At 46.7% G+C, this 26,107-nt stretch overlaps 1 protein-coding gene across 2 annotated transcripts in view; it reads right to left on the bottom strand.

The window, feature by feature from the left end:
• The window catches only part of nolo (no long nerve cord), a 230,141-nt gene that overhangs the window by 36,273 nt on the left and 167,761 nt on the right, over nt 1–26,107 (bottom strand). For both annotated transcript variants that reach the window (XM_070532116.1, XM_070532117.1), the window contains exons 3-4: nt 7,327–7,470; nt 1,240–1,470 (exon numbers count right to left, since the gene is read on the bottom strand). In XM_070532116.1, coding sequence (XP_070388217.1) covers nt 1,240–1,470; nt 7,327–7,470 — 375 coding nt within the window. The remainder of the gene's footprint in view (nt 1–1,239; nt 1,471–7,326; nt 7,471–26,107) is intronic.

The following is a 26,107-nucleotide window of genomic DNA, read 5'->3' as shown; positions in this document are numbered from 1 at the left end:
CGAGGAGATCCCAAGACTTTGCTTTCGTTCGCGTCGAAAGCACTGCTCGCACCAGCATTGTTTGCTTCTTCGAGAGGCCGGCTCTTCGCACTCGGCTCGTACATGTAGGGAGTAACGCCGAACTCCTCAGAAAAATGCAGACTCTCTAAATTTTCCATTACCGTCTCAGAAAAACAGCACCAAACTACTTGGCACCGCGCTTCATGTGTAGCGGCAGCGGTCGGTTACTAGAGTTGACGTCATGAGGCGCACCGACCAATCACAGGCGGAAACGAGACGCGCGAGCTGGGCGTGTCCGCTGCTGCACTTTTCGTCGAAATAAAATGTATTTGCGCTTTCTTTCGCTAATTTCGATACGATATTCGAATTCGGAGGGTTCAAAACCATTATGTACAGATGTTCACTCATTTTTTCTGGAAAACCTTTCAGCTTCCCTTTAAGCCCCTCTGGCGCGCTTTAATTGCGATGCCCGCGATACAGAAATCATCCGGACAGTGAAACTAGTCGCCTACAGCTTCGATGGCGTTTCACTATCGGCCCACTGCAATGATGCCTATTTGGACCAACAAAACACACAGCAACACTTTTCAGTGGTGTCACACGGCAACAGCCTGCAGCGCCATCTTAACTTTAAGCACGTGAAAAGAATCATCGTCGGCGATTACTTTACCTGCTCTTTCCAACCGTCAAGTAGAAAATTCAAGACGACATTTTCAGGGTGGACGTTACCCGGTCAATAACGTACGTAAGGGCATCTGCGAATAAGATACCACGATCTGCTAACATATTTATTAAACACGTTCAGAAAATACTTTCACGAACACTGTATACTTATTATGTCACCAACGATCCCACGAGCAGTCTTTTATCGGACATTCCTTATAGGTTCGATGTCCTTTTCGGACAGGCCATACTTGTTCACGCACGCTCCCCTCACGTTCTTCCCCATTTGAGGAAGTGTATTACTCGACTATAGCGCGACGTCCGCTGCGAGGTAGTCACTTCCGCTCAACGCTTCTAGCATTGCAACAAGAATACATCGTTGCCGATGAAAACAATTGAGGGATGAGGGAGAGATGAGGGAGGAGACGAGAGGAAAACAGAAGGAGAGAGCGAGTGTGGCAGCTTACGAGGCACTTTCCCTGGACCATTGCCGATGAAAACAATTGGGGGAGGGGGGAGAGATGAGGGAAGAGACGAGGGAAGAGAGAAGGAGAGAGCGAGAGTGTGGCAGCTTACGAGGCACTTTCCCTGGACGCACATGTCGAGCGCTCCGTCGCGGCACCGCGTGCCGTCCTGCGCCCGGGGCGCCAGCTTGGCCATGAACTTGAACTGGCGCGCCTGGCAAGTCAGGCTGCACGGGTCGCTCGGGTCCTGCACGGGCGTCCACTCGTACAGGCGGCCGCGGTACGGGACCCGGTCGAAGGCCGCGCACTGCGCCGCCCGGAAGTCCACGGGCTCGGGGCACGGCTGCGGGCGCGCGGTAATAAGCCACGGTGAGCCACGTAGCGCTCCGACCGTGCCCTAACCATAGCAGGACACGTAGCAGGAACCTTAATTCACCGCCTCGATAAGCCGGTCTCGAATCGTGGTTGTTAGTTACGCAGTTACTTTGGTTAAGCCCGGCAATGATTCAAAGCGCAGGATGAACATACAGAGGGCACGACACACAGCGAAACGCTGAGAGTGGCTTTCTCGGCATGGGTAGCATGGCATCCTGTCGCTATAGGCTTACCTCTCCAGATGCCATCGAACTTAGCGCCCTCTGTCTCATAGCGCAACGCTTACAGGTATTAGTCGACGCAAAGCGTACTGAGAGAAAGAGAGCGCAGAGTTTAATGCATTTTGAAGAGGTTTATAGCCTAGCGACCGGACATGCTACTTCAGATGAGATGGTGAATGGTGTAAGAAAGGAAGCAAAATAAAAGAACAATGAGCACACATACACGACACACACACATCACAAATGCATTAACACAAAAACTAGTTACCATGTTTCACTGAGGTCTGTTTTTCGCAGGAATGCTGTATGTGTCTTACTGGGGCGTGGTTGAGATTCCGGACTTTATCATGCTCCAAGAACGACCGGCAGCTAAAGCTGTGTGTAGTGTCGCAGTTTTAGAGCGTTGCTCAACACAGCCCTTCAGGCTGCAAAGTGACTTCTAGCACAAATCAAATTATGGAAGTTCTTGTCAACACCGCGGGTGCGACACAATGGCATGCTCGGCAAATGAATTTTAAATAGAGCGTCTTGCGTAAACGACCGTCAGGCGAATGCGATGAAGGCGTGCTCTGTCATACCAATCAAGACCACGTGGCATGAAAAATTACACTTGGGATGGCCATGATTAAGCGCACCGTATTGCCGCTCTGCTTTTCTGCACAGTCTACGCTGAGAGCGCCAGGCCAAGGCTGATACAAGCGCCACTGCGTCGCATGTTGCAAATGGTATCAAGGACAGCTTAGACGAGTCCCTTTATATGCAGTTGCACCCGCCCGGTGTTGAAGTTGAAGTTGAAGTTGATTCATATGGAAAACATAGGTACATAAATGTAATATACAGACGACGGTCCGAAAATAGTGATACTGGAAACGGGACCCTCGGTTAGAAACTACAACAGAATTGTAAAATTGTTGGCAGCATAACAGTGGATAACATAATAATATATTAGTTGCAAGAAAAGCAAATGATAACGAAAGAAAAAAAACTGTGACGCTGCCAACTAAGCCTCAGTGGGGAGGGGGAGCGACCACTGAAGCACAACACTGGTAATTGACCTGCCGGTCAGTGTGCATAAGTACAACTTTCCCATCCGTTTACCTACCCCTCCCCTCTTTCCCCAGCGTTGGGTAGGAAGCCGGATCTTCCCCTCTGGTTAATGTCCCTGCATTTCCCATTCCTTCTCTCTCCAGTTAATGACAGTAACTAAAGCTTGCCTCGCAGGCAAGGTGACCTATAAGGCATTGCAGAGCCGCCCACGTATCATTAAAAGTCACCCTCGCGCGAACTGGCTGCTGCAAAATATAAGTGAAGGCTGTTCGCAGTACAGCAAACGGTGCCGCTGTGCCAGATCTCCTATGAGCTTTCATGTTATTGTGGTCTTCATTGCCGAGAGGTCCACACTCCTGTATGGTTAATGATGTAGGCATAAAAGATCCATCATAGCAGAAACCTCTCAATAAAGTAGATGGCTTTCTGCAAACTGTTCTAAAATCTATTGACTATAATAGGACAAAAGGAACAGGCTTTAAAAAAAAAGACGTTTACCTTTGGACGTCATATAACAAAGTTATAACAACAAACTCAGATTTAGACCCATCTGTGAGCCGGACTCTGAATGAGCCCGCGAGAGCGCGACAGCACCCCGCCCCCTCCCCCCGGATTTAGTCCTGATAGATAAAATATCACGTGAAAATGTTTCAGTTCAAGTCACTGTGAATTAGACAAAAGATGACGCGGCCGCCATTGGCAGAGGTATAGGTCCACCCATCCAAACATCGGTCAGCTTGTCTTAGGCACTTTATTCCCGTTTAAACAACTTCTGTCGCACAGTATGCTTCCATCTGTCAGTTCCCATCCCGACTTCTGAGTCCAGATGTTTTAGAGGCCACAAGCGCTAACCTAAGTACAAATGATCCCGACTGCATTTGACTGCATTCACAAATGTGTGTGCGTTGCAATACAGGTACGGAACGGTATATAGGCTACGCAATAGCCTAGTGAACAAGTCTACTAGAAGGAAACTTGATCTAGTGGAGGTCTTCGAACAATGTTTAGACCGACAAAATTCGTTTACATGAGGGCAGAGTGCAGATCATCGAAAACATATCCACCCGATGCTGCAGTTCGTAAAAAAGTGGGCGTATTGGCCAATCGGTGGCAGCGAACGACATGACAGGGAAGTCTCCGACAGACGGCGCACGTTTTCTTTTTCTATAAGAAAAGTTTGTCAATATAGAGGCCCGAGTTTTCCATCTGTCTCCGAACACTCAGCACATGCGCCTCATTGCAGTCGGCTGATCGAACGGCCACAACTCGTCTCCTGCAGAGCATAAAGCACAATGCAGTGCGGTAACCTTGTTTCGTCCTCACTTGGCGCCCCGAATGAGAACCAAAGCGCCATGCCCGGACAACAGCTGTCTGCACTGTCCCACCCCGCCCTCCGCCTCAACTCCCTCGGCTGGCCCTTTTCCGTAATTCTGCGGCGTCACCGTCTCCGGCGCCACCGCCTGCTGTCAATTAAGCGGCGCGGAGGCGTTTCCGACGTGCGCCGTGATCCGATTAGCAGCGACAGAAACCTGTGCACGCTCACACAGTCGGCCGACGTCAAAATGCATGCGGTGGCTTGGGTTATGCCTCCGCACGTGCACAGATTGCGGGCTGCCGCTCCCCAAACTATATAAGCTATGCTTTTTTTTTTTTGTCAGTAGGCGTAGATCAGCGTGGGAACCCACCGTCTGGCACACTGAAACGGCCCCATAGCTGTTCTTCTGAGTTTTCTATAGAGGTGTAATACAGGTAGGCGTAATACAACAATCTTTCTTTCTTTCGCTCGAATGTACAACTTTGTCAAAAGTTCGCAGGCTAATCCGCGCCTTCGCCATTATATGTCATTCGCCTGTGTGGTGTGGCTGTCGTGGCATTCTTGACGCACCTGAGCCTGAGATGAGGAGCACGACAGTTCTTCTTTGGCGTGAAACGTCTTTCGGTTCGGTCGGCTTAAAGGGTCGCTTGCTAAAGCCGCATGTAACGTAACCGTGCAATAATAACAATATTGCTTTGTATATTTGCAACCGTACGTGCGTTACTTCGGTATCGTTGTGTAGAGGGAAGGAACCATTACACGATCATACAAGCGAAGCGCGCACAGATGGCACCGTTGTCACGCCACGCCTGAGGCAATCAGAGCTAAATTTAGCCTCTCGCTCAGTGTTCAGAGAGGCAAAGCTCGGCAGTACGTTTTTGTCGATCCGAACGGGAGCGGTCGCGTTCGAGGTAACTCATTCTGGCAATAGTAAGGCGTAATGCATAAAACTCAAACCTATGCCCAATTCAGGAGTACTCCTCTGCCTCACAAGTGTACATTGGCGTTCGCTCGGCTATGAAGCACCCTGCACTGTAACCTAATTTACACCATTAAGGGTGTATGAGAGTGTAAATCGGTCTATAACTCCCACCCTCGCACCTGTAAAAGTAGAAGGGTGTGAGATATCGACACGTTTACACCATTATGCACCCTTGAGGGCGTAATTTAGTTTACAGTGCGCGTTCCACACGTATGGTCCGGAAATGGCTTGAGGAGACTCGAGCAGCAAGTGTCAATTCGCGCCCACCACTTTTGACCATGGTGCCCCCCTATTCCCCTCATACATAAGAAGCGAGCGTGATTTTGAGATTAGACCGCAGTACCCTCCCTATAGCTGAAGCACAAGTTAAGCATGGAAACTTTCTAATGCGTGAACAAATGTCACTTGTGTATTTGGTTAAGTCATTTCTGTACCCTAGTGCCCACACACACTCAGCAACACACATGACGTTTAACGCAACCCACTGCTGCTGGGTACGCGATACAGCCTACCCGATGACTTTTTAGCGGCACGAGCATCGAGTGACACTCTTTTTTCTTGCGCACTACTTCCGGTTCACCTCCTTAGATGACCGGGGAACAAATTCAAAATAAGTAAGAAAAAAAATAGAAAAAGAAACAGAACAGCATAAAGTTCATGGGTTTCATTAATATATGATATCAGAGCATAAGTTTAGTTACAAGTTGAGTTACTGAAGTGTCTTGAATAATTAGAATTAATTAGAAATCCCTGATTACCGCTCACCAAAGCACGGAATTGTATACTTTATAGAACCGCCACGTGAGCACGACTTTAGCGAAACTCCTGGAAACCGAGAAGTAGAAAGTGAAAGAGATGGCGTCACTAATGAAGTGACACACAAGAAGGTGGCATGACATTTAATCGGCTAATTAATGGAAAACAGCTGCCTCCGAGTTGGGTTCACGCGTTGGAATTGCCTGAAGTTAACCTAAAGAACACCAACGCGAAGGTGCGATCGTGCCACTAAGGACACCTAAGGGAAACATTAGGGTCACCTACCGTTTTTTTTTTATTCCTTAGGGCACTGTAACTTGCCGCATACCATAGGAATTCCCTTAAGCAGCCAGTAGTCAGCCTAGTGGTCCCAGTAAACGTAGCTCGTGTACTTTCCACGAACAGTGAGCTTCATTCCTAGCAGCCATCGCATCGACAATTGACAGGGAGCGAGAATCCCCAAAGCTTTTCTTTGAATGAATGGTTTTTCCTCGGTCGGCCGCCACTTCGCTGACATTGAGCTCAGAGCGAACATTGTACCATGTTCTTGCGAATCAGTCTTGCGCATACGAACGCCGTTGTGAATACTCGTCAAGACGGGAGAAAATTACAAAGCTATCTGTGGGAGAGAACAGTTCAACATCAACTTAGATCCTTCGAGAGTGTCAGAGGTACGGTTCCGGTCGATCAACGCTTCTCTGAACAAACCAGACTAATAGTGAATGAACCACACTGCGAGGGTATACGTGCACTTATATCTCTATAAGCATCCCACAGTTTAGAGTAAAGTATATCTCAAGCAAAGCCAAAGCGGTTTCATGTATGCTCGGCGTTGAGCTGAGAATGCAGTGACAAATACACAGCTGTCAAGCTCAAAAGCGAATCTGTGTAGATGCGCCAGTCAATTCGCTCATTTCCGGGGTGTCATGGCAAAGGCGGGCTCATTTCAATATCAGCAACTATTGAGAACTATCATAGCAGAAAACAGGAGCCAAACTACACAATCACAAGGTAGGCTAAAGTACACGCAATGCGCTAGTTACGTGCGAGTGTGTCCTTTGGCATCGATTTTCCGCAATCGTGAAAAACCGGCTTACCTAAGCATCGATCCTCGGGTATCGCGTTTTCACAGCGCGCGTATGCGTTCGACCCCTAGGCGCCGGCTCGATCGGTTGTGCGAAACCCTGCTAGTCGTTTAACGGCGTTGCAGACGACCGAGCGAGTGCCACAAGGTCGCGATGTCCTGCTCCCACGTGACCACTCTGTGCGCCATGACGTCATGACACACCCTTTTCCTGGGAAACGAAGCCGAAACTAGTTCGCAGATAAGCTATTATAGCTAATTATATAGAGCGCTTTGAGTCTTGGCAGTACTATTTCCAGGATTATAGGGTCCAGAACGTTCACTTACCAAAATAATAATAACAGGTAAAAACAATGTCATGTCGGTACTCCATCGACATGTTAAGGGTACCGCGTTTCTGCGGGGAAGACGGCACCAACCTGCATGTTGCAGATGCGCGTCCTGGTGGCGTCGCCCACGCATCCGCCACGGGCTAGGCATCGCCGGGACCGGCTGCTCACTCCACCATCGCACGTTCGCGAACACGAGCTCCAGGGGCCCCAGGGACCCCAACCATCGACGTCCTGGAAGCACAGAGCAGAGGGAGATTACGCAGTTCCCACATTTTGCGGTAAGCGCAGCGAGCAACTATTTCTCCTTTTTTATTACTGTCTTTCCCTCGTAGATAGCCCACAAAGGCGAGGTTCGCACGATAAGTTATTTTTGAAGTTGTGTACGTTGTTCTTGTTTTCATTAGATAGATTTGCAACGAGTGCACTAAACCATTTGTAACACGCATTGGAAAGAAAATGAAGAGAGAACCTCTGGATTTCTCGGGAAACGTCACAGTTGAGAAGCCGACCACAAAGGCTAAAAGGAATAAATAAAGTTATGATATATGTACACGGCAGCGAGAACTGTCTGAGCTCTCATCTCAAGTTGTGAGAAAAGTAGCGGTTGACAAGGAACGCTGTTACAGATAGCAGTTTCCCAGCTAAATAGCGTCGTCTCCGGAGAGATTTTGGAGTATGACGTTCAAGAAGAATTTCCACAGAATAAATCTAACCATGACTGTCGACGGTAACTCATTTGACATTGAATCAATATATCGACACAACGTATTGCCACCGTCGAAACGAGTTATGTACGAGGCGTGTGGAGCAACGGGATTACTCATTCGCGTTTCCTTAAGAACACTCTGCGCCATCTAGGGGCGCCACTGCGAAGCATGCGCGTGGCCTCCGAAATGCGTGGCACGCCAGTGCGTGCGAACGCTGTTAAATGCGGCATCCGGGCTCCTCTTTCGCAATTCTTGTCTAAACACGCAGCACCACCCAGTGGCACAGCCGAGAAGTTCGCCCGTGGCCTCCAAGACGAGAGGCATGACGCGCAGGTGCGCGCGAACGCTTACAATTGTTCCCTCGCTTACCGCACATCCAGTGGCACATACACAGTGACCCAGGTTAGGAAGAGGTTCATTGCAGAGTAACGCATACCCAGTGCATTAATGGCGCAGCTCGCTAAAGCGTTAGCGTGAAAGACGTTCGTTGAAAAGCAGCGCATACGCAGTACATTTGTGGCACAGCCTGCAAAATCGTCTGGTTGCTTTCCTTGAGGAGCGCGTGTCTCGTGGGTTTGATTCAGCCCAGCATCAGAGAAATTTAAAGGTTCTTTTTTTTGTCATTGTAGGTGCGGCACACACAGACCTGCTTGCACTTACCCAGTAACTCAAGCTGGCATCAAAGAGGTTCATTGGAGACTAGCACAGAGCGAGCGACACATACCCGCTATTCCAAGTCAGCATCAAACAGTGTCTACGAGCAGCGGTAACCACCCAGTCCCACGTCTGCAGTGACGCATGTCGACGTAAAAGAGGTTCGTTGAAGAGCGGCACGTACGTGAATGTTGCCTCATTGGCCCGAAGGTTGGTTTCGAACTGTGTTCCCTGAACAAAGCAGCCCGATCGCCTGAACCGTTCGACCATACACTACACAGTGACCCAGCTCGGCGGGAACACGGTTAGATACAAACATACATGGACAGATAAATGGTTAGCCCCCACAAAGACCGTGAAGTACCCGAAGAATCATAACGCATTGATATTGTTACCAGTGATGTTTATGAAATGAACGTTGTAGAAACTAGAGATATTTGCGTCATTGCTAATGCTTTCAATGACCATATTAAATCTGTCTTTAATCAGGATAACAGCAATGTTGAACATATCAATTTATTATGTGCACGTATACCTGCCGTTATGATTAGTGAGCACGGCATCTTTAATTTACCAGTTAAACTTGACGTAAAAAAAGAAGGATGTGCTGAGCCGGATGGCATATCGAATAAGATCTTAAAGCGGCATTCAGACTGAATCTCGGAGTATTTGACAATTATGTTTTTTAAATCTTTAAGTGAGGGCCGAGTTCCAAATGACTGGGGAACTGCCAGTGCCAAGGCCTCCTCATAACAATGGAAATAGACATTGTGTTACTAACTATCGCCCAATTTTTAGAATTTAAACTTCGTGTAAAATTCTTGAACATAGTATACACAAGCACATTTCGGATTTTATAGATAATTGTGATATTCGCTCTAGCTCAACGACTCGGGAGAGGATTATCATCTTGCGCTCAGTCATCAACCACCGTACATGATTTTGCTCAAGCAATAAGTTCAAGAAAACAGATTGATGCACCTTTTAATTAATTTTGCTAAAGCTTTTAATAGTCTTGCACAAGGAGCTACTCATTAAATCAGATATAAGGTTCAAAAATTCACAGCTTGTAAATTTGATTTCAGTGTATCTCTCCTACTGAAAACCATTTCTTTCCTTTATTGATCGATCTTCTCAGACAGTACCGGTTGACTCCGGTGTTCCTCAGGGGTCCGTGGTCGGTCCCCTTTTGTTTCTTTTGTTCATACATGATATAACACATGACCTAGTTGTAAAAATTGAGTTATATGCAGATGACTGCATCTTTGCTCTGAAATAAGAAGCTCTTTTGATAAAATCCAATTGAACGAGGCATTTCAAAGGGTCACTCGTTGGCGTAGTAACTCGCAAAAGTCTGTTAATTTCGAGAAGACCATTCTGATGAAAATTACGCACAAACGTGACCCTCTTCATTTTAAGTATTCAACTCGCAACATTTTCCTGTTGAAAGTGGAACACTGCGAGTACCTTGGACTTCGGCTTTCAAATGACCTTAGATCAACAAAACATAAATTCTAGAATTAGCCCAGCTAGACATGAACTTTTTATCTGAAGCGAGCGTTAAAACTTTTCATTTCTGCTGTTTGCCTCGTTCTGTTTAAGGCATTTGTACAGCCAACTGTGGATTATGTATATACAATCTGGTAATCTAACACTAAAAGCATGTTAACAAAATAGAAAAATTACAAAAGGGGTGGTACGTTTTATTTATAACAGCTTTTGGCGAACTTCGTCACAGCCTTCTTAGCAAAGTCAAACTCCCGACACTAACGCAAAGAAGTCGTGTTTTCCAATTCAAATTCTGGGTTCAGTCGATTCAAGGCCATTATTGTGTAGATGTCCCACAGACACTTTCCTTTTCTACATGATATGCTACACGGCAGAGACATGCATTAAATATAACTCCTTTCTCCATCTGTAGTAACATATTTAAGTATTTGTTTTTCCTTGAACAACTAGTGAATGGAATCAATTCAGTAACAAAGCAGTTTTACAGACATTCTTACACCTGTCTGCCTTACATCTGCAGCAGTGATTTTTCCCGCATGACAAAGCATTGCGTTGCACTTACAAAATATATACTTATTATCGCTGTTTTAACGTTCTGTTTGCCAGTTTTTCAAAGGCCAGAAAATGTAACTCCACCCCGCTGAAACCCCACATCTGGGTTGTAGTAGCTATAAATAAAAAATAATAAATAAATTTGTCTTGATTTCATACGCCACCTAGTGACATTATCAAGGCTATGGATAATGCGATACGGCCGAATGTCAGAAACACATACACGCATATACGCTAAGCCCGTTCCTAACTTGACCACTCCGTACACCATATTGCTGTAATTGTCGCAATACTCCCAGAGAAACACATATACAGTGCGCCCGTGAGTACTTGGCCGTGCGTGCGAGTGCGCGCGCACGTGTGTGTGTGTATGTGTGTGCGCGCTTGTGTGTGTGTGGGGGGGGGGGTGGCGCGGCTTATGCATGCGTATGCATGTTTATGTGCATATGTGTGCGTGGGTCTTTTCGCTTGTGCATGTGTGTGCGCGTGAGCGTGCATGTATGTATTTGTGTGCATGCATGTGTGTACATGTGTGCGTGTGCTTGTGCGTTTGTACGTGAGGATCTGTGTGTGTGTGTGTGTAAGCGCGTGTGTGTAGAAGTGTGCGCGCGTGCGTGATTGTGGTTGTGTGTGAGCGTGTTTGTTTGTGTGTCTGCGTGTACATGTGTGAGTGAGTGAGTGAGTGAGTGAGTGAGTGAGTGAGTGAGTGAGTGAGTGAGTGAGTGAGTGAGTGAGTGAGTGAGTGAGTGAGTGAGTGAGTGAGTGAGTGAGTGAGTGAGTGAGTGAGTGAGTGAGTGAGTGAGTGAGTGAGTGAGTGTGTGTGTGTGTGTGTGTGTGCGTGTGTGTGTGTGTGTGTGTGTGTTTGCGCGCGTGCGTGTGTGTGTGTGTGCGTACGTGCGTGCGTGTTCGTCACGCATAATCAATGCTGTTGTCAACGTGGCTTAGAGTGGGACATTATTAAAAGCAATATCCGTGGTTTTGCTAGCATTTATTGAGAATGTAAGACGCCCACGCAGCGCCAAAAAACGCTGACGCCAGGAGCACAATTCGACACGCCGTATAAAAGCCGGCCACCTCGCTCGATGACTCCCTCTATTCAAAGGTCGATCGCTGTTTCTCTAGCCCACGGATACTGCCAGCACTACACCCTACCCGATCTTCCTGCACATAGAGAGAATTAAAAGAAGAAACAAATTAAAGGAAAAAGTACCCTCGACTTCCAAAAGGCGACTACATGTTGCAACAAGTGCGCGCTTGAGCAAGCGAGAGAGAGAGAGAGGGTTGTGGGAAGGGGAGTACGCAGAGAAGGCTGAGGGCATTGTTGTTGATTAACTGCTCGCGTTGACCCGAATTATGGCCCCGCCGGTGGCCCGTACTCGATCCATCATCGAAGCCCAATTTGAGCCGCTCATTTGGGTCAGGTCGATGCATCACGCACGGTGCGCACGTATACTATAAACGAGCGAGGCAGGCATCGTGGCCAGAGCACGCGCGCGCATCGCCTCCGCCGTAACAGGTAAGAATGCGGCGCCGGGCTGCACGCCAGTTTCCGATCGGCGACGAAGGAGTGACCTCCCGAGTGTGACTACGTGGCGTGATCGTCGGAGAACATCTCATGCATAGCAAATGGGCGCGTCCGGTTCCTTGCCATTATTTTTTTTTATTTTGCAACAGTAATAACTAAGTGTGCACTGTGATACACTCAAATTATTGTCTATACAGCACCTGTTCTCATATTTTTTATTCAAAAAAGTTTTATATATAAAAGCTTACACAATCTACTCGAATCTCGTCACTACAGATCAATTTATCTGATGCACTTCATACGCGCGACTACTTCACTGTTCACTAATCATGCCGCCGGACACCCTTCGTTTGTCTTTTCCATTTTCTTGTTTTTTTACGTGACTGTGAATGTACACCGCGAGAACCCGACCGAGGTTATAAGCGGTTGTTTGTACTTATTCATTTCTATGACACTTCCCTTCTTACACACTAACTTCTTTTGTCAGGTCTGCGGTCATGAGGGAATATATATATATATATATATATATATATATATATATATATATATATATATATATATATATATATATATATATATATATATATATATATATGAAGGACCTCGAGCTTTTCCAATACGATATCGTCGCCTTCTTCTATCAGATGCACCATCTGGTTGGCTACCCTGCACCGGGGTGACGCAAAAAGGCTAGAAAAGATGATGAGCAAAAGAGAACGCAGGTGTGAAGAACAAACTGTTCGCGGTTATCGGTGGGAAAGTTGCGTGGCTTTGTATATACGTACAGGCATGTCAAGAAACACTATTCATGGCATTCGCCGAAAACATTTCTTTAAAAAAAAGTTGGGAGTTAAGACAATAAATGATAAAGATGGATGTCCGTCATCTATCAATGCAATCCGAACCGAAGAAAAAATGAGGCAACTATGTTTGAGAATAAGACCTTTTTGGCAAATGAACGCCTATCTGAAGTATACCTTAACCTCAAGAATGATTCCCCCATTACTATAAAACGTGTCATTTCACTTACAAGACAGGCAGTTGTTTCTTTTTTTTTCCTCAGGCGGCACCTTACGGTGACGTTAGTACCATACCATGACCTAATACCATGCGTCAACGTGCTCGTCTGGCCTCTCGATAACAAGATTGGCACACCTAACAAGATTGGCACACCTAATTTGACATCATGCCTGAGCTCTCTCTCTCTCTCTCTCTCTCTCTCTCTCTCTCTCTCTCTCTCTCTCTCTCTCTCTCTCTCTCTCTCTATCTATCTATCTATCTATCTATCTATCTATCTATCTATCTATCTATCTATCTATCTATCTATCTATCTATCTATCTATCTATCTATCTATCTATCTATCTATCTATCTATCTATCTATCTATCTATCTATCTATCTATCTATCTATCTATCTATCTATCTATCTATCTATCTATCTATCTATCTATCTATCTATCTATCTATCTATCTATCTATCTATCTATCTATCTATCTATCTATCTATCTATCTATCTATCTATCTATCTATCTATCTATCTATCTATCTATCTATCTATCTATCTATCTATCTATCTATCTATCTATCTATCTATCTATCTATCTATCTATCTATCTATCTATCTATCTATCTATCTATCTATCTATCTATCTATCTATCTATCTATCTATCTATCTATCTATCTATCTATCTATCTATCTATCTATCTATCTATCTATCTATCTATCCATCTATCTATCTATCTATCTATCTATCTATCTATCTATCTATCTATCTATCTCTCCCTCTCTCCCTCCCTCCCTCCCTCCTTCTCTCTCTCTCACATCTTCTTCCTTTTCATTTAATCTCGTGTGGCTACGCTGAACGATTACTTCGTGGCAAGATGATGCAGCAGATTCTCAAGCAACTGGGCTCATGATTCCAAGGTATATTTAGGAATGCCCTACTACAGCTTTCCGCGGTAATTAAAAACTTAATTGTGCTGTTTCGCGTGCCAAAACCACAATGTGATTATGAAGCACGCCGCAGTGGGCGACTGGCGGATTAATTTTGATCGCCTGTAGACCTTAAACGCATGGTATGAGGGTTCGCTTGCTATTCGCCCCCATCGAAAGGCGGCCTCCGCAATTTCGCGCTCAACAGCGCAAGGCTCCGCAGAAATCTGCCGACACGTCTGCAAAAACAAAAGAAAGAAAAGAAAGAAGGGAAAGAAGAAACTCGTGGGCAATTTCGAGCGTTGCGAAAAAAAACTTCAAAGGAGTGCGAACCCCAAATATGACATCGAATATCCGCCCAAATATAATATCAGTGTCGCCGGTATCCGCTCGCAGTTCTTTATTTCATCCAGAACTTACTGAGCGCAGACACCCCCCCACTCGGAGCACCCTGCCCGTATCGCATGTTTGATTGCTCGCCCGCAAATTCGGTGCATTACTTTCTGCGGGCGGATATGCCAGGAGCACGAGGGGAGCGTCGCGGCGTATATGCGCAGTAACGACGCGACGGTGGTGTCTGGTTAAACGAGACGAACCGCGACAAAAGGATGACAGCATGTATATGGGGCGTCCGGCCGTCTAGACGCTATTGATTGATCAAGCAGACTGTGTGGCCAGAGCGCTGCATGCAGCCCGAAGGGGGCACTGCAACAGAGTCCTTGGCGCGACCGGCCGTCCCCCCTCCCACACCGACTTCACTGTCTCGAGGGTGTCGCGGGATGGTGGACCTCGTATAAAGACTCGTCACCGAGCGCCTGAGCGAGAGGCTGTCGCAGTCGCTCGTCTCCCAGCATGCACGACTACGCCACTACCGCTATAAACTTTCTCGGCATTCACTCGGTGCAAAAAAAAAAAAACCAGCTCGCGCGAGTGATACTGCCTCCTTGGCCATCGCGCACTCTCCTCTCCACACTCGAAGCTGGACTCCGCGAGGAGAATTGAGCGAGGAAAGCGCGATCCGGAGACATAGCCGCGTAGTGTGACCACATTTAAGCACGCTCGTAAGCTCGGCATCTTCCTCTCCGCCCAGACACCGTGAAAGCAGGGTCGTCTAGGAGGCGGGGCCGGCTGCACAACTTGACAAGGGGCGCGTTCCACGTTTACCCTAGATCTGTGCGGACGCTGTGAGTGGTATTCCTGCGATATGCGAGGAAAGGCTCTGAGGGGGATTATTGAATATACAGCCCGGCAGACGGGAAGGCACAGGGCTGAATGCGCAACGCTTTTTCGTCCGTAAGAACTCCTTCTGTCATAGGCGGTGCGCTTACGCTAATGATATGTGAAATATCATGTTTAAGTATAGCAAGTATCTGCTCCTACCAACATATCTAGCGTAAGAACTTTTTTTTTTGTGAGATGGGGGGGGGGGGGGGGGGGGCAATTTCGCGAAGCCTTTCTTTGATAAGTGCTCCTTGCCCTTGGCTGGTCGCCTTCGTTAATAATATGTCCCACATCATCCTTGGCTGGTATACCCGCTCCTATGTGAACACTTCTAGGGTAAAGATTTCTGCGTATATGGATCGCGTTCTTTTCGGCGACACGTAGTTCGCGGCGTCGGGCTTCAGAATCTATATCATTATCACTAATCGACAGAATAGTAGAGATATCTTAACTTATACTTTTTTTTTCAGTCATCAAGTTTACGAGTGAATGTTTTAATTGCGAAATAAAGCTAGCCTGGACGTAAAATCTAACTGTTGGTAAAAATAAAAAGAAAACGCAGCTCTCACGAGTTCCGAGTAAATCCGCTGCAAAAAAGAAAGTGTGCGGCAAATTGCTGTGCTATTTAAGTTCACATTTTGCTTCTACCCGCCGTAGTTGCTCAATGGCTATGGTGTTGGGCTGCTGAGCACGGAGGTCGCGGGATCGAGTCCCGGCCACGGCGGCCGCATTTCGATGGGGGTGAAATGCGAAAACACCCGTGTACTTAGATTTAGGAGCACGTTAAAGAACCTCAGGTGGTCGAAATTTCCGGAGCCCTCGACTACGGCGTGCCTCATAATCAGAAAGTGGTTTTGGCGCGTAAAATCTCATAATTCATTTTTTTTTAAATTTTGCTTGCAACTGTATTTTGTATTGTGTTAAAACGTTAGCTAGAAACACACTGACCGCACTTTCGGCACCTCTTTTAAAGCGAAGCTTTCTTTGCGAGCCTTCCTCGGACTTTCCTCTGACCGTGGCTGTGGCTTCTGCCCTGCCGAATAGCTTATGCTTAGAAACAGAATTGAATTAGGTGCCCGATGACAAGTACGAACCTCGGTATCCTCAGCACAGCAGCCCAGTGCTCTAACCGCGAGGCCACAATCCCCCGTGTATTTCCACCGCGACATCGCCGACTAGCTCTTTGAGATTATCGCCGTGTGTGTCACACTGTGTAGCAAGTGCGTGCAAGAGCACGTGCGCTCTCTCCCGAGTAGATGCAAAGTGCCACTTGCGACGAGGATGATGCAGTTTAGGACTAGCCTACGAACTTGAGCGTAGAATTGGGCGAGTCGGTTTACATTCATGGCAAAAGCTTCGCAAAAAACAACGGTCACAAAAGACACAGAAATACGCGGGACAGGCGCTGAACTAACAACTATAGGGGGTATGAACTGCTGTGTAAAGCTATACGAACTTGCACTGACGTTAGAATAACGCAGAAACTAACACGTGATTCAACACCTTTTATGCATTTATAACCAAGCAGTTCTGTGTGTAGATTCCAACAAAAAGCTTTTGATCTGCCGCAATCTTTTTAAACTTGCGCAATGAAGCAGAACAGCCCTTATCTGCAACATCGTTCTTGCGCTATAACTGTTCGTAAGAGCAGACGACTGCCAGTCGTCACGTGGGACTTATCATTAGCGAAGGCTGCTGGTCAATACCAAACTGTGCTTATGAACAAAATATTTTGCTGATTTGGCTCAAAATTTCTAGCAAGTGTTTTGGAGTGCCGAAATTCACAATACCATTTGTTAGTAAAATATGTTGATCAATTGTCTAGCCACGTTATAGACACGCAGATTCGCTTTCAGAACTGACCGACATATCTCCTTACGAAGCTGTCTATAGCGTACGAGCTGTTCAGTGAATACGGGTCCAGGGACAATATTTCGTGATCACTTTTTTTTTTCGTGAAATTCTACGAGGGGTGTTCCAAAAAGTAACCGAACATTTAATATAGAGAGCCAACAGGCCGGGAGAGCACCGCTGCGGTTACTGAGCGCACGTACCGGCACGTTTAGACAGCAAATTGCCAATCGCCGCATTTCGCTCTGATCGTTAGCTGACGAGCCACAGCCGCTGAAGTGAGCCCGTGTACAAGCTGTTCGTCGGATTAGTGCCAAAGTGACAGCGAAAGAGCTTGAAGAACAACGTGTGAGCGTGAAATTTTGCCACAGACTTTGCAAAACTTTCAGAGACATTTAAATTGCTTATCCAAGCATACGAGTAGGACTGCATGAGTCGCAGCCATCGCAACGAGTGGTTTGAGCGTTTTTTGAGCACGGCAGAATGTCGGTCGGTGAGGATTCCAAGCCTGGACGACCTTTCACATCAATATATGATGACCATGTCGAGAAATTTCGTGCTATATTTTGCGGAAATCGTCGTTTAACTATTCGAGAAGTTGCTCACGAAGATTGGCATCAGCGTAGGATCGCGCCATCAAATTTTGAGTGACAAACTTGAGATGCGTCGGGTCATTGCAAAATTCACGCCACGTTTGCTGACTAACGATCAGAAACAGACCGATGTTGAAATTAGCCAGGAACTGCTTGCCACGACCAATGCCAATGTAAACTTTCCTAATAACATCATAAGAGGTGATGAGACGTGGATTTATGTCTATCATATTGAAACGTAGGTGCAGCTGTCGCAGTGGGTGGGCGAAAGGTCTCCTCGTCAAAAAAAAAATAATAATAATAATAATAATAAGCACGCGTGAGTCGGTCAAAGATCAAGGTGATGTTGGTTGTGTTTTTTGACTGCAAAGGCATTATCCATCATGAATTTGTACCGCGTGGTCGGGTGGTAAACGGGGAAGTATACAAAATAATTCTAGGGGGTTTGAGGGATGCTGTGCGCAGTAAGAGGCCTGAAATGTGGGAGAACTAGACTTGGATTTTGCATCACGACAATGCGCCGGCTCAAGCGTCGCTCCTTGTCCGCCCTGCTGTTTAGCAAAGCACCAAGCTCCTGTTGTACGCCGTCCACCGTATACTCCGCACCTAGTTCCAGCAGACGTTTTCCAGTTTCCCAAACTTAAAACCACGTCGAAAGGACGTCGTTTCCAAGCCATAGAGGAGATTCAGCGCATTGCGACAAAAGACATGGGCGCCATCCCAGAAAGTGCGTTCCAGGAGGCTTTCTAAAAATGGAAGAAATGATGGGAGTAGTGCATTGCCGGTAAAGTGGCCTGCTTTGAAGGAGACACTGCTTAAAATGTAGCACAATAAGCAATGAAGACGCTGCAGCAAAATTTCGGTTTCTTTCTTAAGGCACTTCGTATTCATTTCGTATACATCATCCGGAGTGGTCTATTCCGACAATGAGGCGATGCGGAAGATCAATACGAGCCAATGACGAAGAGCGAAAAAATAGTGTAGCAACTGAAGCAATCGTAGCATAGTGCAGCCCCTGTAGGGCCGGTATTCGCAGCGAAGCTCGTACACTAGTTCAGTTCGCAATATCGCACGCTGCGCTGACCAACGAGTCAGAAGTAGAAATCGTCAAATGTTGTTGAACAAGAAAAAATTCGAAGCCATTCCGCCCTGCGAAGGCGGATGACCAGCGGAGCTGTACACATCGTGGTGAGAAAAATTGTGGTAAAGATTTCATTGCATCACTCATCGTCACTTAGTAACGACGGTCACAACGGCTTTGTGGTCGCCATGATATGCATTGACCGGCATACTGGCAACTGCGAACACATTGTTTGAAAATGTGAAATCGATGCACGTGCGCCGCTGGATGGTTGGTTGGGCCGGATCGATTTGGTATCGCAAGCGATTTGCCTACAACACGAAACGAGCAAGCCACTACCTTTTCGGTCCCCACAAATCCACACTGAAATGACCAACAAAGACCGCAGGGGTAGCGTCATCGCAGCTAACCCACGCGAAGTGAGTAGCTATGGACCTTACGGGGCAATGAGCCACTGCATTTTTGGCTTTCTTACGGGGGTATGAGCCATTGGTGATGACAGTTTTCGACATGCTGTTCTGTATGTTGTCTTTTGTATGTTCTGTATGTGTGCTGTTCTGTATGTTGTGTGATTACAAAGAATGTAAGCACTGTTCGCTTCACTTTGCTAGGTGCTTGTGACCTCTGCCTTTCGGGGCTATCAGCCATTGCATTTTTTGCACGCTTACGGGGGTATGAGCCATTGATGAAGCTGGTTTTTGTGTGCGGACACAAAAATTAAATGGTACCTTAGAAATATACTGCTCCGCTGTAGCATGAAAAGCTGCTGACGGACTTATGTGCCGAAACCACATGCAAGGCAGGTTCCAAAAAAATACATCTCTGGTTGTAGCATAAAAGATAGAACTGCCTCTGAAATAGACTGTCAAAAACATCGAATGACAGACTATCGCCAGAAATCGCAAATTCACATGTATCCTTCCACCGCAAAAGCAAAGACAAAGCTTGTATTACCCGCGTTCGTCCTGTCTTCGTCTACCTAGGTTCCTCGTCCCTAGCGCAGTTTAAGTTCACAAAAGAAATGTCTTACCAACTAGCCTCCCAACAAACTCTCCTCGAGTAGAATTTCCCATTTTTAGTTTCTGCATCGCTATAAAACATTTGTGGTCTCACTTCTTATAATTTGCGATACTTAGCACACTGAGAGTGATTGTCCACACCTCCCTTTCTTCTTTTGGCGTCGTTTATCTGGTTTGGTTCCGTTTCACAAGACAAGAACAGTAACAAGACTTCTAACAGTCGGTTGTTGCAAAATATTTTGTTAGTTTTGACATACCAAAATACTGATTCTTTTCCCATACGAATACAAATAGTTAGTGTGTAATATTCGATTCGTATTCGAAACTTCAAATATCACCCCCCCCCTCTTCCAATCACAATATGTTTTCAAAACGAATCTGTGCAAAATTACAAGAAAATTTCATTATGAAGTAGGAAAGTTTAGTATGAATCTTAATAGAGGCTACACCAGCCCATTTTAATCACACGCTCGCATGTAAAAGCTGCATATAGAGTGACGGCTGCTTTTTCTTTCTCTTTGTCCACGAATCACTCCGTATAGGCTTCTTCGCGTGACCCTGCAGCGAGATTTAGATGGTGAGTGAGAAAGCTGGCACGTAAGGAACTGACAGGAATTGAGAAACAGACGTAGACGCAGACATCGCGGCCTCGTGAAGGCGCCTCGAGAGCTTCTGCTCGAGACGCCAATAGGACACACACCTGCTGTGCGCTTTAAGTATACGCCGCTGCGACATGTGACGACATACGTCGCGCTCATCTCTCTATCTCTCTCTGTATACGATGTGTTCTCTACCGTGAAACAATCATTCACCGATCCATTGCCACGCTATGGCGTTCGCTTACGTACCCGTATAGCGTTCCGCAACACTCGGACCGACGGAAGACGCGATGAGTGAAGCGAGTTTCTGAGGACGTAGTTTTGTCTCTCGGTTGCGGTCCTTGAGGTGGCGTGTTCGACGAACCGTGAAGGTGAAGAAAAGAATGAGGCGGCTTAAAGAGACCGGCCGTCGTCCGAGCGGTCCGCTTTGGTGACGTACCTTTACTCTTAGAGATAGGTAAAAATGATCCATGAATTATTCGTCAACGTCGGATTAAGTAAGCGTTGTTACATTCATAAGGTGAGAGGAAAAGACGGCTCGAGAAACGGAACCATCAATTTGAGGACAAGAAATTTGTAGTATCAATCGGAATATCATAATAAATATAATAGCGCGTCGTATATCGCTTGCTACTGATGTGAAGCGTGCAGACATGAACCTAATTGGCACTATATTATGTCGAAACGTTCAATAAAAGAATGGCAGACTCCTCAGGGCAGAATTCCCCTTTGCATGAGAGGAAAAGGCACTTCTGCCATCTTGGCTAATCGAAGAATCCCTCGCAGGTGCCTTCTGTCTTTCTTTTTTTACTCCCCTCGTGTTCGCGCCTTTGAAATCTCATTTTCCGTAATAGCTTATTTGCATAACTCTCATGGTGCGTTCGAACAGCAGCTCTGAGGACTCGCTCTCAGAACCAGAGACAGTATTGTGCACGCAGTATTGACCCCAATATATAGGCACTTGTTTATTCAACACCTAATCTTGGACTTCCGAGCCATAGATGCGGCTTCTGAAAATTGAATCGTCTTCGCATTCAGTTACGTGTTTCTAGTGTCTTCAAATAAGGTCGTAGAAATAGCCGGCGCAATTATAATCGCGCGAAACTTAATGTCACCGGACACTCGTGGTCGACATCGAGTGCTGCTATTCAGATGGACGCGTTGCTTCGCCAACTGCGACTGAAAGCTTCGCAGCTAGTAGTGCATGCTCCTTGATAAGCATTCATTTCATCGAAGAGGAGCCCTCGGCCAGGCATGAAACTTAGATCACGTGCCTATACATGGCTAGCTCTGCCCAAGCCTTTCTCGACTCTCATATTTTTTTTTTTATGTATTGATGACGCCGCAAATTTCCCCTCGGTCTCTCACGCCATCTTATCAAATATACTATTGCAAGCGACATGCAGCCTATCCTTTAACCCAAGGCACCCATGTTTACCCAGAACGTCGTAAGTATCTATCTGCTTCTTGCGTTTCAAGAGGGCCTCGGCACATCTTGTGTCGCCACGCCACAAACAAGATCACATGCTGCACCATGCCTCGGTGAATCTATCAACATACACGCCCATCCGCTTCTCTCGCGTGTAAAGCACTAACAGGGAAAAAAAAACGAATGAATCACACCCCCTCATCCTTCTGTTGGAGCACCTCGTCGCTTCACACGAAAGCATTTGCTGACGTCAGAGGAAGTAATAAGTGCCGCTTGCCGTTACGAGTGGATACAGTGAACGGTCGAATGCAAAGCGGCGGCCGGGCCGTTATAAATGAGGGCAACGGAGAAGATGAGCTGTGCGTTGACGATGGGCTGCGAGATGAAACGAATATGCACCGAGGTGACGGGTACGTCGTGCACCGTTATTATGGCGGTCGTCAAGACGGGCGGCTAGAATTATAGAATTACGGTCCCTACAAACGCGCAGAGGCCCGGCAGAATGTCCGATGTTTTTAACGGCTTGTTAGCACGGAAACCTCGATTTCCGCTGGCAGCAAACGTGGCAAGAATGCCCGAAGCCCGCAGGGGCTTTGCAGTTTATTTGCTTCACTACCAGAACCATTGTCTCAAAGAATGCTGTGTAATTCCGAAAATCGGTACAGGAGAGCTAAAAATAGTATTTCGTTCGGCAACGTAATATTCCGCTCAGCGCACATCAACAAGCTGGCGACAGTCAATGGTTATTGCCTACAGGGCAATATACGCGATACGATACAGGTAAGAAGGTGTGAAAGCTAACGCTGCCCGTAACTTATTTTTTTTTTTAGATCTCGAAACAAGTGCTCTGAACAGGTTGCAACGTGCACGGAGTTAAGGTCATTCTAGACGCCCTAATGCTCATTACGACATAGCTTCCAGCATGCGACGCATTGTATGCCGAATTACCACACCAGCTTGGTGTATGAGGGCTCTTATAGATTACGGTGATTGATAACACAAACAGCGTGGAAGGGCTAACTAGGCAGTTTTTGTTCGGTCCATAAAACGCGTTATATAGTTTTGCGCAGTACTATAACATTGTTGACGCCTACGTCTGCAGCGGCGCTGGTAACGCCATGTTTTGACGCTTTTTGAAGTTACAACAATTTCGAAACGTTCCTGTGTTGTGTCATTTTTCGCGGAGAAGGGGGGCAGGTGTGTGCGAGGGGGGGTGGGGTGGAAGGGGAGATATTTACTACGCGCAAATGGTTGTTCCTTCCAACACTTTCGCATCAGCATATAGGTAGAACATGTCCGTTGCAATTACAGTTATGTGTGTTCTAGTTAGAGGCAGCGTCACGTACAGTGTCACGAGCGCTGTTGCGCACAAGCGTTAAGACGGGCGCAGTGATCCGGAAGTGCGAAAACTGTAACCCAACGAAGACAACCTGAAGCTACAGTTATTTGGCATTCCAAAGATCGCCCGTTCACATGCTTCACCGGTTGCTTCTGTAGCTCTGGTGGAACTGCACGCAATTACCACGGAAAACGAGGCTCGCTGTTGTTCCTTGTTACACAACGGCCCTCGGTCATCCACCGCGGCCCGCCACCACGCCGGCTTGTCTCCGTTCACAACTTTCTTACGGAGACCCCAAGCCGACATCCTCTCGTTTACGGAGCCCCTATACGATAAAAAGTGTGACCATCGAACACTCAACGCGGTCTTATCAGCAAACACCGCTGTGCTGCTCCTCTTGGTCGCCATCTGACTTTCACCGCCTCTTGCGCGCCAGCTTTAGATAAAAAGTTTGCATTGCAGATAAGAGTTTGCACCACGCAACGCCCGAGAGAAGGCTGGTCCTGGGCCCACCAAACAGCAGACGGGGGCCGGCTTATCGCCGCGCCATTCAGATAGCGACGCTATTCGCCTTCGTGTATGAAATTTGCGAGCAGCGTTCCAGAAGCTGCCGCGCTTGTTCACTCTGCGGCCTCGGCATGGCGCTGCTGGTCTCCTCCGCATGCGCCAGCAAAGTCACGGCTGTCTTTAACGATTCCGAATGGGAAGCGCTCACTTCTTAAGCGTTACATGAAACGTAACGTGAGAGCAACAACAAAAGAGTATATTTAGAGAAGGCGAGTTAATAGTAACAGTGTTCACAAATACAGGCGACATCGGCCGGGTCGTATAAAAAAAAAGCACTCTGTACTGAACAGGATGCGGCTTACAGAGCACAGAAAGACGAGGATACAGAAAGGTGGTACACGCAGGCGCTGTGTACCCTACGCCTTTCGTGTGCTATAAGCTGCATCATGTCGTACCAATGCGCCCAAAACGCTGCGTTACTCAACTCAACAGCCTCTCTTAGAAAACCCCAAGGGGTCGTTGTAGCATCTTTGACCACTGACGACACGTGTATTACGGTATAACCAGAAGGTCGTTGCGCGAACGAAGCTGTAACATCACTATAAAATAAAATTTAAAAAGAACAGATGCGTTCTTAACGTCACGTAAGAGAAGCAAACGGGAAGCGAGTTGTCTGAAACAAAGAGGTGAAGCACTCTGAGACAAGCTCCCTCAAGGTAAAGGGATATGATCTCGTGCTTCAGTGCCTCCAACCGCAGGCTTCAGGCGAAAGTGGCAACTATATGGCGACAATGCTGCAATCTAATCCATGACCAGTAAAACATCGGAAGGAAGTGCATAACTCGAGCTACTACGAGCACAATGCAAACATCAGTTCGGCAAAAGCGATACATCTTGGTATTGTTCATAATTTTGCTGACTCCCATCCAGAAACTTCTGCTGCACTAAGGGAAACACTCTTTCCTGTTCTCCCTTATTACGCACATTACTTGAAATGCTGTCTACAACATATTACTCCTGGCCCCGAAACAGCATGTGTATCGCGTATTTCACTGCGCCAGGGTAATGTGCGGGCCGTCACATAAACGATTTCACATGACGGGCCACCGGCTTTCCTAAGCGGTAGAAAACGTATGTTTTACGGAGTCTAGAGAACATCTGAAAGAAGAACACGGCATCTGTACAATATAAGAAATGCGAAATATTTGTTTCGGCAGGCGTACACAAATAGCGTTTTGTGGATCATGGCTAGAAACGTCGACCCTTGCTTGCGCGACTAAGAAATGAGTGTGTTTCGTGCCGTGGTCGACGAAGTGCCGACAGTCCTCGTGCTGAAAAAAAAATTCACCGGCGATTACAATACTGCCTAATGCAAATTTCGAGCGCAGCTGTTTAAGAGTGTGAACGTGATGGCGTTAAAAGCCTCCTGTTGCAAGAAATCTGGGGTCGGCGTCGGCAGTGTTGTACGCTATAGAGAAAAATAATCTCGAATCACGGAGGGTCATCCGCGTGGTGCACGGGCGTTACTAGAATAATTGAATTTCTCAACGTAAAATGTGTCAGAAAATTGATAAAGTACGCCTTACACACAACCTACAGACATGAAACTGTCGCATTGTAATTTGAATATACGAGAAAATGTAATTCTGTGACGCGCAAACTCAAACACAAACCCCTTTTCCAACTACCGTTTGAGGTTCGCAGTGGCATTACCAAAACCTCCGGGGTCGGCCCATGCCAGAGGCCGCGTTTCTACCAGAAAGATCGCCTTCGTGCATAGCGCTCGCCGCCAGCGTTTCCCGGTAAACATCACGGCTACATAAGCAGTTGCCGGGAAGCGTGAGGAGCAGTCTGGAATCTTTGAATGATATCGCGTTATACGCTTAAAGACGAAGCTTAAGCGTCCTCCAATTATTTTGAAAAGCTCACATTTCGATTACACACTACAAACTTCGGGCGCACCGCGCCCATAACACGGCTGAAATGTAAAATTGCTGTTACCTCTGTTTTCTCAATCGTTTCGTATAACGCCCTCAAAGACGCACTAAAGATAGATTTATCCGTTTTCCTGTTGCCCCAAGTTGATGTACCCTTATCAGAATTTGCTTGCATATCACCAGTTTCATGTCCCTTCTTTTCTCTAAATATAAACTCTACGAATAGCGTGCTTGTCTCAGGACACCGTAGAAACCCGCATGTATGACAATTTCGAGCAATTTAAGTCTCCTTAACAGCTTCGCTATGAATTAAATACATGGTTCAGAGGCAACAAAGGCAGAGTATAGCCGTTCTTATTGCACTATGCAATAAGTGCATTCGGAAATACCGATTCTGGGGCCGAATTTAC

This window comes from Dermacentor albipictus, chromosome 1 (genome assembly GCF_038994185.2).
Source record: "Dermacentor albipictus isolate Rhodes 1998 colony chromosome 1, USDA_Dalb.pri_finalv2, whole genome shotgun sequence".
In the NCBI taxonomy this organism is placed as follows: domain Eukaryota; kingdom Metazoa; phylum Arthropoda; class Arachnida; order Ixodida; family Ixodidae; genus Dermacentor; species Dermacentor albipictus.
The sequence above is the reverse complement of the archived record's forward strand: the minus strand, read 5'-3'. Positions and strand labels throughout refer to the sequence as shown.